The following is a 13,154-nucleotide window of genomic DNA, read 5'->3' on the forward strand; positions in this document are numbered from 1 at the left end:
TGAGGCAGTGCCACTGGAACAAAGCAAAGCAGTACAAGAAACATCATTACAGACCTGAAAAAAGGAATCTCTACAGGCATCCTTATTTGGATCACCTTGAAGGTGACTGAAGAGACAGGAGTCAGTATTGGTAAGAAACTAGAAAGTGAAGGTCTTACCTGAGGCAAGAGGAGAGAACTGGTGTCAAGAAACAATACAGAAGATGAGGATGAGTGAGGGAGGGCAAAGCAAGCTCTTGACTGTTCAGTAATGAAGTGTGCCTGTCCAGTGACCCGAGGAACAAATACTGTTAGAGAATATATAGGAACTGCCAAGGCCAATGTGCTTCACTAGCAGGGTCTTATTCCTGAGGACTACAAATTATTTCCACCAACAGTGTGCTACAACCACTACCCAGCTGAGATTGCTGATATCTGTCAGTGATTGGAAATATGAATAGACAATCCAGTGATCATAGAAAATGTGCGAGCAAAGAGATAGAGAAGATCTAGCGGAAATAGAAATCCTGGGTTCCAGAATGTGCCTTGTCCTGGGACTGCAGAAAACTGTGGAAAAACATCTTATGGATTTTGCTTTCCCTGGACAAAAGAAGTTAGGGCAATCTGATTAAGATGATGTCTTTCCTATGTACTTGTATATGTCCTTCAGCACCCTTGAGAGTTGAGAAAAATAAAATTTATTTTCAGAGATACATTTCTTTCCTTCCCTTCCTTTTTTGTTATAAACAGAAAGGTATGTTCTGATTTATTGGAATCACTCCTTTTGCTGTGATGTGCAGGCTTAGTAATGAGCTACACTGTCTGAAACATGATGCTGGATATTAAACATAGCCCTTCTCAAAAAAAAAAAATGCAATTCCTGTGATGATACAAACAGAAGTTTTATTTCTTACTATCTTGTACCTTATAGATGGAAACAAATGTCATTTTATTTTTAGAAGAGTACTACTGCTCTACTGCAGCTCTTCTGAAATAGTGTTGGAGGTTTTCTTTAGCAATTTATGGTTCTGAATATGGACGTCTATACATTCAAGAATGTGATGTTCTGTTTTTGCACACTGAGAGTAACTTTTAAAACCTTTAGAATTGTTTAGTAGTATGTGCCTTTCTAATCAGGTTCTGTGGGTGGTACCTATTCAAGTAAATTGCCCAAAGAGTTTTATTACGACAAAACAGCCTGAAGGTAATTGATCTGCTGCAGGCTGGAGCAGGCCCAGTTAATCTCAACGGCTGAGCCACCCCACAGCAGCTTTATGAACCTTAATAATATCAACCCTTCAAGTTTCTAAGTGTTCCATGACTCTATTGATTTTGGCAAAAATTGAAATATAGGCTACAGGAGTTAAAAATCAACAGAACGTATCATATTGCTCTTTTTCTATGCTGGTTATGTACATAACTCTATCTGGACCCTGTACCCTTCAATCACTCAGACAACAGACTCCTTTGGTTACTGAATTTATAACAAGGCTACTCAATTAAAATAAAATACAAAAAAAGAGGAGATAGTGGGACTTCTTCTGAAAAGCAGGTGAGGAAAAGAGTATGTACTCTTCAAACACTGGAAGGGTGTTCCTTCTGTGCCTTCATTTATATTTAGTATGTAATAAGCACAGATAAATGTTTCTTGCAATACAAAACTGCCACACATAATTCATGTTGGAAGAAGAGCCTGGGTACTCAGGAGACTGGCTGCCTTATATGAAAAATTGTATTTCTTCCTTGCTTTTGGAGATCAGTGTAATACATGTGCTTTTCAGTTATCTCCCCAAAACAGCAGTGATAGAAGGGTGATTCTTCCCCAGCAAGGAAAGAAATATGGGGCCAAGAGAACTTGTGGACACACAGGATTTCTGTCAGTCCCACCAGCTGGTTTAGTACCACTTTTATCTTTACAATCTTATTGGGATGTTTACAGCCTTACTACTACCACAAAGACAGCAAAAGCCATCCTGTTCTTACACTTCCATTGCCTCAGTAGCTGAATCTGAACCAAAATTACTTTCCTGTGCTAACAATGTGACAGTTACATATCTGTTAAATACACTTTTTAAAATGCTTAGTACAGTATTTTCCACATTAGATTCAAACCTTGTGTTTCACAGGATAGGATTCATAAAAATAATTAGGAAAAAGGGATGGACATATCGAGGTTCTAAACATTTTAGAAGAAACCTACATATGTTATGTCAGAGGAAAAAAAGAGGAAAGGCTAGGAAAAGCAAATAGAGTTTTATGGAAAACTCAAACATAGAAAACTTGGGAGCAGAAACATAAAATGAAGGGTGCAGAAGGATAAAGAAAAGCCCGAAGACAGCGATGAGGAGCACCTGGAAGGCAAGGAATAGGTCAAGAAAGATAAAACTAAGAAGTCAGGTAGGAAGGAGTGAAATTGATGTGTTTGGAGAGGTTGCAGTTACAGAAGAGGTTATGCTCTGCTATATTTAATCAGCATAATCAAAAAGTGGTAATTAAATTAATATATTAATACATCCCTATCAGATGAGCAGCTGCCTGAGCACTGTTCTGTGCTGAATAGAAGAGCACAAAAAAGAGGAGGAACAACGGCTTTGCAGTAACTGGGTCTTGTTCCACAGTTGCTGTATATTCACTGCTCTTCAAAGAGGAGTGATTAGAGTAGGAGCTTTAGTGATTGCTACTGAGAGCTCCTGGAGATAATTGCTCTGGCAAAGTCATGTAGTATCTCCCGTCTCAAGGGTCCACGTTACATAGTTTATGTGCAATGGGACCTTTTAACATCTGAACCCAAAGCAAGGGTTTGGCTGGATCTGCAGAGTGCTCATGAGCTAAGATGCCGCATTACAAAGGCAAACCCACAATAAAACTCCAGACCAAGGAGCAGGAGGAGGTGTGTTTTCTGTGGTGCGGAAGCTCTGTAGGACATAGCAACAACACAGACAAGTTACCCTGTGAGAGTCAAAATTTCGGGAATTTGGGCGGGGGGAAGGATGACGGCATTTCTGGGGTGGACTCAGTTTAAGCAGATGACGTTACAAAGCTGAACGGCTCGGGAACGAGAAAGGCAACCGAGCGAAACACCAGGAGGTGTCGGAGGACGAGGCCGCAGCAGCGCGGGGGTCACGGCAGACCCGCCCGCATGGGGACGGGCAGGCTAACCGCGGCCGTCTCTCAGAACGGATTAAAAAGGACTGAGCGCACGACCGCAGCCACCTCCTCCTCCTCCTCCCCCTCCCCGCGGGGCTCCGGGGCGGTGCGTCCATGAGCGGCGGGGCGGAGCGAGGGGCGCGGATCCGCTCCCCACTCGCCGGCAGCACCGCCCCCGCCCCCACGTGTCCGGCCGGGCGGAGCGGGCAGCGGCGCCGGCGGCGGCGGAGCGAGTTTCGGCCGCCCCCTCGCCCCGTTACTACGAGCCCGCCGGCTGCGGCTCCGCCCCGTGGCCTCCGGGCCCTGCCAGGGGGTGGGGGAAGCTCTTCGCTGAGCACCGCCCCCCTCGGCTCGGCTCGGCTCAGGTCCCCTCCCCTCCAGCGCGGCGCCCCGGCCCTGGCGGGGACTATGCGGAGATGGCAGTCCCGAGCCGAGGAAGGAACAAAGAGTCGCCGCCACTCAAGCCCGGGCAGCAGCAGCACCAGCAGCAATCACCGGGCGCCAGCCCCAGCCGCGGCCGCCGGCCGCACTCGCCCGGCCGGCAGGGCTCTGGCGGGGCCCGCGCCATGCGGAAGGGAGGCGGCGGCCGGCGGGGAGCCAGAGGCGACCCCCGGGGACCCTACCGGGAGGGGCCCACGGCGGACGGGGAGCGGGACGTGCTGGGCCGCGGCCCCCTGAGTCTCTTGCGTGTATACGGAGACCGGCTCCGAGGTGAGGTTCCACCCCCGAACCCTGTCCCCTCCCCGCTCCCTCTGCCCCCGCTGGGATAGGAGCCAGCCCTTCCGCCCGGGGGAAGTGCGGTGGGGCTGAGCGCCGCTTCCCGTCCCTCTTTCCGGCAAGTGGCCATGTCCTTGCCCCGTGGCACGGGGTGGCTGTTGCCGGGAATGGGAGTGCCAGGACGTCTTTCCCCAGCGGCGATCGGGGTCCGGCAGGCGGGCAGGAGGAAGGGAGGCGGCAGGCGGGCAGGAGGAAGGGAGGCGGCGGGCGGTGTCTGACACTGCCTAGGGCAGCGGCGGCGGGGTCGCGCTCCCGCTCTGCTCGGGCCCGTGCTCCAGCCTGGCACAGCGCGGGGACGGTGAAAAGAGGGAAGAGCTGACAAAACCCACACAAGAGTTCGGCGAGAAACGGGGGCGAGGGAAAAGGAGAGGGCTTTTTACCACTTCATCATCCTTTGGGGGAGAAGTGGGGAAACGAGCTGTTTGTGTAGCTAACTCTAGTTAAAACTGTCTGGTGGTGTTGACTGTCGTAGCTTGCAGTGCTGGCATGACCAGCTTATTTCTGCTGGAAAGCACGGAAGGTGGTGTGTTCTTTAGAAGTCTGATTTTCTGCTTGAGCAAATTTGCCAGTAACATAGCTATGTAGAAATTCCTTTTTGACAAGTTATTCTGTAAAAGTTATTTCAGAAATTAAAATTCTATCTTAGTAGTGTATCTGTGATATTTAAAGCTTTTATGTGTAGTCATGAACTTGCTGTATGAAGTTTCTTTCATAATTTTTGAGGTCTAGTCAAGATTTTTATGTAAAACTAATGTTGCATAGTTCACATATCCATTTATAGACGCTGTGCTTAAGTGATGCTTAAGGTGCTTCTGTTCCTTTGGCAGTATTTGTTGTCGATAGAAAGTCCTTCATCACAAAAGCTGATAGCAAGATATGGCTCACATTCGTTCTGGGTAAGTAGAAAGACTAAAACCGGGGGGAAGGGAAATACTGATCTTTTTACCTTTCTTTCTCTGGAATTGTAAATTGTGTTAAAATATATTTGGAAACACAACTTAGAAAAAAAACAAACATAGCTGATGTTGAAAAAGGACAGGAAATAACTTCCTACCTGGTAACTTTTGTAAAGCTGTTACTGTAGCGGTTAATGTGGTATCACAACGTTTATAGAAAAAATATATCCTAGATATTTATGGATTTGTCCTATCCAAGCATTAATTTCTAGGAAAATAAATAAAAAGGCAGCAACTCTTATTAAGTAATGTAATCGCAACAGCTTGTTTGGGAAGAATTATGAGTGGATGTTCGTACAGTTGGAGAGGGATGTAAATTTGGATGTTATTATGTTTCGGAATATTTTTAAGTAGATAAATGGCTAATGACCAAAGTCTTGAAAAAAAACCACGTTAAGTATTTGCAAAGAGATGGATTCCTAAAGTTAACAAATGTTAAGTAATAGCATATTTTTCAGATCCACCATTAGATATACCCTGAAAGGTAGTGAAGACTGTCAGGAGATTCCAAAGATGTTGGTACTGTTAATCACATCAGCAATAGTCCTGGTTGCCGAAGGGAGTTTCTTCAGTTTGATAAATTACATTGCAAAGTAGTAGCAGGAAAACGGCCCTTAGCTTATAAACTAATTAATGAATAAAGTGTTCCTGAATTGCTTTACTTACATCTGTTTATTCAGCATTTCCTAGACTTACAGTTACTTAAATGATATAGAAGCACTAAAATGATGGCCAGAATTGAAATTTGACAGCAGATTAGGGAGAGAGTTTTATAATTTCTGGAATTTGAATTCATCTGTGAATCCCAGATAACCTATTCAATATTTCAGGGAGGTCTTTTTTCAATTGGAGTAAAACCTTAATAGCAAAGTATGTACCTAGTGTAGAGTATTTGCAGTAGCAAAGAATGTACTTATACTAAATATAATAATGTGTTTTGATTAGGTTTAGTGGAATTTGAATTTTTGTTGTTTCTTTGCTTAAGATTTAAGGCCCATATTTTAAAAACAGAGGCTCCCACAGCTGGAGCTAGTTTAATTATAGGGTGTGAATATTTTTTTCTTACGAATTATCTCCAATTTATGTGAAGCAGTAAAGTTGTCAGACTTTCAAGGATATTCTTATACAACACTTCTCCCTATTATGTTGTTCAGTTTTTTTTCATAATGACCATTGACTTGATGCCTTATTCCTGAAGACATCCGTATTACATTACACAGAATCTCAAAATGCAACAACTTGACTAAGCTGCCAAAGTTGTCAATGCTTGCAGATTCCTCATTTTTTCCAGTTCTGCCAGAAACAGAATCTCTTACCTGGTCACTTTGTGGATATTTGCAAAATATGAACCAGTTTATTATACCCTTCACATCCTGCTGGATTATAGTGTCTCAGCATTTGTTGTTCTCTTGGTAAATAAAGCCAAAGAATGGCTGTATTCTTCAGCATTTAATTTCCAGAATTAGAATCCTTTTTATATGCCATTCATATTGCTTTCCTTAGAATAACACACAGGCAAAAATAGGAAATCTGTCAGATTTTACATAATAGCCCTAGTGTGCAAAAATCTTATCGTATGCTTTGCTTTTAGGGCTTCTTAGGCTGGTTGAGAAAATGGGATCTGCAAGTTCAAGTACATAGTAGCTGTGTAAGTGTCTATAGCATTAGGACTATAGTATTCCCTTCCTGTCCCCTCCTTCAATCCCTCTCCACTAAGGACATTAATGAGATCAAAGGGTGGTAATTTAACAGAGCTGATCTGCGTGTTTTCCATTGGAAACTGGCTTAATGCAATCTGTTGGAAAATGCTAATTGGGACTTAGAGTGAAAGTCTAAGAATTAAGCCTATTGTCTCTTGAAATATGAGTAATTAACATTAATTGCGGTGTGATTATGAAAGGTCTTCACTTTGTAATTATGGTAGAACGATACTGCAAAAATGTAGTATAACTGTGAATGTATTTACCCTTACTGCATTGACTTTTAATAAAACATTTACTGATGAGAAGAATCAGATTTAAAGACATTGTTTCCTTTATGAAATAAGTGGTATGTCTGGATGTGAAGTGTAATTTCCATAATAATAGATAATTTATTTGCATCAATAAAACACTGCATATGTGCCTTATTTGGAACCACATGAATTTGAGTTAATGAGCAGTACTGGTAACTAAAATGCATTGGACTTTACTGTATATTCTTACCTCACGTGTGATCTGTTGTAAAATTGTTATTTTATAATAGCTGGTGTATATGTATAAGTGAGTGTATTTCAGCATCTGATCTTACTGGGAATCTTGGGAAAGTTGCTGAGAAATGAAATAATGCCTTGTGAACATGTGTAACTATTACCCAATAAGTAATAACTAAGAAAGGTATGGGCTGCTCTGTTTCTTTCCATACAGTTGCTGAAAAACTTGGTTTTTATATGGAATGTGATTTGCTGCATTGCTGTTAGAGCTAATGCGCTTACCTGGAGTTCCATATCATACGTACCTGCTCTTCTGAAAAATATATTTGCAGCTTTCCATGACAACTAATGTAAATGCCCCTAGTATAAAAATAACTCCTCCATCTTCTGAGTCTTTCCTAAAACATTAAGTTCTGCTCACACCAAGCAATTTTGGTGATTTTTTTTTTCTAAAGTATATAAAAAGGTGAAGTTTTAGGTGAAAGATTGAGATCTTCATTTTCTAACTGGTACCCAGGCTTGTCTTTGAAAAACCTACTTCAGTGATGGAAGTGGAGCTGTACAAGTCTGAGGGAAGTTTCATTGTCGTATAGTACCACCTCACCTGCTGTGCAAAGCATTTAGCATGAGGTAAATGTTGTTAATTGTACCAGCAGCTAGTTCAGAAATTTTTTGTAGGTAATTTTTTTTGTGTGTTTTTCTTTTTTTGTGGTGGTAATTTGAATTGTTTTGCTTTTGGATTTTTTAAATTTTATTTTTTGTCTTACCCAGCTTCACCTTGGATCTCCTTGCATACAAAACTTAAATTTTAAAATTAGGTCATAATGCAGCACACTACATTTAGGAGCCTTGTTTGTGACCATGATAACAAGTACTGTCAGCAGCAGCACTTCCAGGCTCTGTGTTGGAGGAATATGTGGAATATATATGTGAAATATATATATATATATATTGGGTATATATTCTATGGCATGAAGTGTACATTAAGTCCACTCCCATTCCACATAAATTTAGTGGGTTTGCAAAGGTGTTATTCTTTCTCTTATCCCTGCTGCTTTCCAGAAACAGACAACCCTAGTCTTGTAGTATGCAGCCTGGACAAATGTACATTCACTAACTCTCAGACTATATTCTGCATCAGCATGCAGGCATTGCTGTGTGTTTTACCAATGTCCAAGCAACTTGACTCTTTCCATGTCTTCAGAGAGGCAGCAGCAGTGTCCAGGTGCCAAAATGAGGGAAGGTGCGTGCCAGTCAGCACCCTGGAGAGGGACACGGTACTCGGCACCTTTCTGGCCACAGCTGGGTATAAGCAAGGAGGGTGGTTGTTCTCTCCACTTTCTCTCTGCTCCCCACAGCTTATGTGAATAAGAGGGCTCTTCATTAACCATAAGGATTTTCATGGATTAAAGACAGCTAGTCTGCCAGATCTTTCTAGAAAGCTTAGAGGACAACTGAGACACCTCTAGTCTAGGAAGAGCATTGTGGTCCCTTTAAATGTCTTCCTATTATCTTCACCTGTACAGGCTTTGCTTCCATGGTAAGGTGCATTTGTTGTTAGCACTGCCCAAGTGAAATGGAGTGGCTCCTGCTCTCTCTGGATCTTATCATGCTCAAGAGGTCAGAGACCTAGACTGTTAACTCACTGTTTTACCAGCATTTGTCTCTTCCCTTTGTCCCTCATATTACCTCCCGTGCTCTGTACCTACATGGCAGCATTGCAGATAGTCTTCAAATGGGCAAATGGAACCTGTCTGAGTGCAGAGTCTATCATTTTTTTAGCAATTAAAGTCTCAATTGGATTTGTGTTGGTTGTCATGGTCCATTTGGATTTCTCATATTTACAGAACAGTGTAAATTAAAATTTATTTTATGAGTCCATTAGGAAAGGAAAAAAACCAAACACGACAAACAAGGGCCAGTCCACTTTGTACAGGCTACTCTAACATAGCAATTCACTAAATTATCATTTAAGGCATGAGGTTCTGAACTCACAAGTTCTCTAGTTCATAGCTCAACTTGAAACTTCTGACTTGTGCACCTCTCAGCAAAATAATCACCTAGATGATGTTGGTAGTGTTCATCCTTCCTTTTTCATCATGGTGCTGTATTACCTGTATCACACCGAGAAGCATTGAAAGTCTCAGGGGTCCAGCTGCTGCTGGATCTGCTTCAGAAGCTTTTTGGCTTAGCTGCTGTGCCTTAAAGCCTGAAATTTTGGTCTGTCGTGTTTCCATGAGTTAGCAGTTTCTGAAGAAGCTGCCAGACAGTCAATGCACCAAGAGGTGCAGGAGATGGCTGCAGGAGACACAGCAGGCTGCAGAGTGACCTTAAGCCCTTTCAGGCTGCCAGGTCCTGCCTGTTGATTGTCCTTGTTTTGACCTAGCAGTGCTGCTTGTAGTGTGCTTCAGGCCTTTTACCATGAGTTAGTGAAAATCTGAGCAGGAGTTGAGTAACCAGTCACAGTAGGTGTCATAAAAATTCTAAAAATATTTATGCTTATTTAAAAAAACCCACTTGTAATTCAGTTTAGTTGTTGATAACTGAAATGTGTGTATTAGATGCTGTTGGGTCAGATTGAGTGAAGCAGGATGTAGGTGGAAATGTTGCCTAGTGCTGAATACCACAGAAAATTTTCAGAGACTTGGCTATGGAGGTTAATCCAGATGTTCCTATTCTTCTGTTTGCTGAGGTCTTGAGTACCTTCTCTGCATCTCTGAAGTAGTACTGCAATTACTGCAGTGAACACGATTTCATGTTCATTTATATAAATATTTGAGTAACTTTGCACCTTTTGTTTGCTTTACAGCTGTTTTTGCAGGAGTCCTACATTGGTAAGGTTAAATTTATTGCTTCAGAGTAATATGTTATTTTAAAACAATAAAAATATAATTTTTGGTTATTTTTAGAGAAGGTGTTGGGGTAATTTATGTTTAGAACTTTCCTCTCAAGACTAAATTTTCTTTGAGCTGAATAATTCTGTTGTTGTGAAGCTGACATGGAAGGTTGCTTAAGCCTGTTCAGAGAAGAGTGAAGCCTGCTTTTCAGGTGAAAAATTGCTGCTTAATCCTTAAGTGTCTGCACTTAAATTAAAATACATTACAATTTTATATATAATATATAGCATTATAGTATTATTACTAGTCTCATAATAGAATTTAATAAATTCTCTGTGTTCATATATTTTCAATTTAAAATTATCTGAATAGATGAGGATATTGGTATACTATGTGAGTAAACTACAATAGCAGTTTGTAAGTAAACTTTGGGTATTAATTGAATGTTCTTCAGCATCTGTGACTTAATACATATTCTAAACCTCTTTATTCCATTTTAATTGTTATTATTTTTTGGCAGGTGTCACATAACAACTCTTTTTGAAAATGACCGTCATTTTTCTCACCTGTCAACACTAGAAAGAGAAATGGCTTTTCGCACAGAAATGGTTAGATTATGTTTCAGTGTTTGGAAAACTTCTGTCTGTAATCTGACCATGGGCTTTCCAAAATTTCTTAATATATTCTGCATAAATATACATATTGATCTCTTATAACTACTGTGCATTACACTTTTACATGCAGGGTAATTGTGTGACTTGCAGCTGATTCCTATGAATTTATCACTTCACAGTTCACTTAAAATATAATCTAAAAGTGTGGTTCTGGAGGGCCCAAAATACAAAACTGCAAGTACCTTATACCTTGTTTTTGGTTATAGTCTTCTTATGCAGCCTTTTTTTCTAAATATTTTGTCAATTAATATATATTGGCGCACACACACACACATCCCCTTTTGTCTGCTTTTATTTTGAGAATTGTGAAACACTATGTAATGCTTAGTTACCAGCCCAAATGAGAGATTGGCAGGTATGCTATGAAACAAGGTGGAAGGAAACCCACATTGCTTATTTCAGTGGCAGTAATAGAAGAGATTTGAAAAACTGGGTAGTCATCTTCAGTAAGTCTGTCCTGTTTGTTATGTTCCAAAATTTGTTTTAAAATGAAGCTTGTATGTAGTGGTTCCTGAAACAGAAGTGACATCTCTAATTGTAAATAATAAATCTGTTCTCCTGTAGGGTCTTTATTATTCCTACTTCAAGATCATTATTGAAGCACCATCATTTTGGAGTGGAGTATGCGCAATTATGAGTGACAAACTAACTGAATATCCTTTAGTGATTAACACCTTACAGAGGTTCAATCTTTACCCAGAGGTGAGCTGTGTTTTAAATACAATACCTTCTGCAAATCTTTGGTTGTTTGTTTGACAACAAATTTTTAAGAAAAGTTACTCTGGAAAATGTGGTTGAAAAGATACAGTGACTAATGAAGTGTTGCTTAAATACTATATTTCAGTTTCAGATTTCAAATGTGTAAGTTAATTCATACATTGTGATCAATTTCGAAACTTCAAGTATTTTCAATCAAGAGTGAAAACTTTCTGTATATTAGTATTTTCTGCCCAAAAATTCCAGACCAGTTCTATCCTACTTGCCTTTTTTTGTTTTTTTCCCTGAAAGCAAGTAGGTTACTGACATTATGTACTTCAGGAAATAAGATGTATGAAGTATCAGTAGTATGTGGAAATAATGACTGCAGTGATACAGGTTGCAAGAGATTATTCTGTTTTCCGTTTTGTGTAGGACACAGAAAATTGACAGAACTAAGCACAGATCACAGTGGCTGTGAAGTCCATGAGTGGTAATAGTTTCCTTAGATGTTGCAGAGGAAATTCCTCTCTGGTGGACTGACTGCTGTTGTTTTGTACATACTTAGTGTTGGACTTGTTACCTGGTTAGATCACATTCCTACTCTACTTTTTGTCAGTAAAAAGAACTTGTATTTAAAGTAAAGAAATGTTGAGGTATCTGTCTCTTAAGGTTTTGCCAGTGTGTCTCAAACATTTTGCAAAGGGAAGATTCCTTTGGTTAATGTACATTTCTGTAATTTCACGTGTCAGCAGCAGTTTATTTTTATGAGAGCCAACTAATAATGGCTGTGATTGTTCGATACTAGCTTTTATACTCATTCTCCTGCTCTGTTGGAGCAGAGCTGCATTCAGAAACTGTGTGTGTAAGAGTTCTTGGTGTGCATGTATTTATACAAGTTACATGTAGTGGTTTCATTTACTTCTGAAGTCCTTGCTCTTTAAGAAGTAAATGCTATATAGATTAGCACATTTTGTTGCCCTCTCACTTGTTTAGAGTTTGCTTGAAATTTTTTTTCTAACTCCAGAGGGATTGTAGTTCAGTTCTAGAAATTCTCCATTGTGAACACCATTTGAATACCAAAGAGTTACTTCTTATTGCTGACAAATATTTATTGACTTCAGCTCAAAGATTCCAGGTCAAAGAACTTGTTCTTAGAGACTTACCAGTATCATCCTGAAAGATGACTAAGTAAATTAGAGGATGAAATCAAAACAAGAGCAATCAGATGTAGTGGCTGATATTCTGTAAGAACACTAGGTTGATTGCAGTGCAAAATGTGTAGGTTTGACTGTTCATTCAGTTTTCTAGGATTATACTGGCTCTCAAAAATTTGTGATAAGGTATGAATTCATTTATCTTTTCTGTGCCTGTGTGGGCATGCAAAGCAGACAAATAGTCTCCTGCTTCCAGTCATTTACTGCCTAATGTCTAACCTTCCTATAAATAGTACTTTGGGACTTTTTTATTATATTTCTTGAGTACTCCTGTTTCCACATAACTGTATTTATAAAACTGTCAGTAGGTGCAACTTGACATTTGAAATACATTTTCTGAATTTATAAAATTTTCTTATAATTATAATGGGGCTGGTGAGAAGATGCTTATGGATTTATTTGTTGGCAGTAAAATTTTTCTTTCAGATGCTTAGTATCCAGTCAGGCTTTCTGAGTGTTTCATTTCCTGTTTGATATTTTGGGATCTTTCCAGGTCTTTCAGCCCATTAGTAGCACTAAGACTGAATTAAAAAAAAAGGTTTGTTTGTTTAGTGGATATTAAAATTAAATTTATGAAAACCAGTCTGTTAATCCCTTTGCTAAATAGGCTGTTAAATAAATTAAGATAAACAATTCACTTGCATGTACAGCCAGTATTAGAATTAAAAAATTTTTAAGAAG

General features: G+C 40.1%; 1 protein-coding gene across 3 annotated transcripts in view; it reads left to right on the forward strand.

Annotated features, from left to right (window-relative positions):
* Positions 1-3,322: 3,322 nt before the first annotated feature.
* Positions 3,323-13,154, forward strand: part of DPY19L1 (dpy-19 like C-mannosyltransferase 1) — a 44,374-nt gene continuing 34,542 nt past the window's right edge. Inside the window, exons 1-5 of one of the 3 annotated variants that reach the window (XM_056484462.1) lie at positions 3,323-3,836; positions 4,730-4,798; positions 9,859-9,883; positions 10,407-10,494; positions 11,125-11,262. In XM_056484462.1, the coding sequence (XP_056340437.1) occupies positions 3,542-3,836; positions 4,730-4,798; positions 9,859-9,883; positions 10,407-10,494; positions 11,125-11,262 (615 nt within the window). In that variant the 5' untranslated portion in view covers positions 3,323-3,541. Of the gene's footprint in view, positions 3,837-4,086; positions 4,423-4,729; positions 4,799-6,487; positions 6,507-9,858; positions 9,884-10,406; positions 10,495-11,124; positions 11,263-13,154 lie in introns of those variants that run through there. The other 2 variants (XM_056484463.1, XM_056484464.1) reach the window with 2 other exon arrangements.

The sequence above is a fragment of the Oenanthe melanoleuca genome, chromosome 2 (assembly GCF_029582105.1).
Source record: "Oenanthe melanoleuca isolate GR-GAL-2019-014 chromosome 2, OMel1.0, whole genome shotgun sequence".
Lineage (NCBI taxonomy): Eukaryota > Metazoa > Chordata > Aves > Passeriformes > Muscicapidae > Oenanthe > Oenanthe melanoleuca.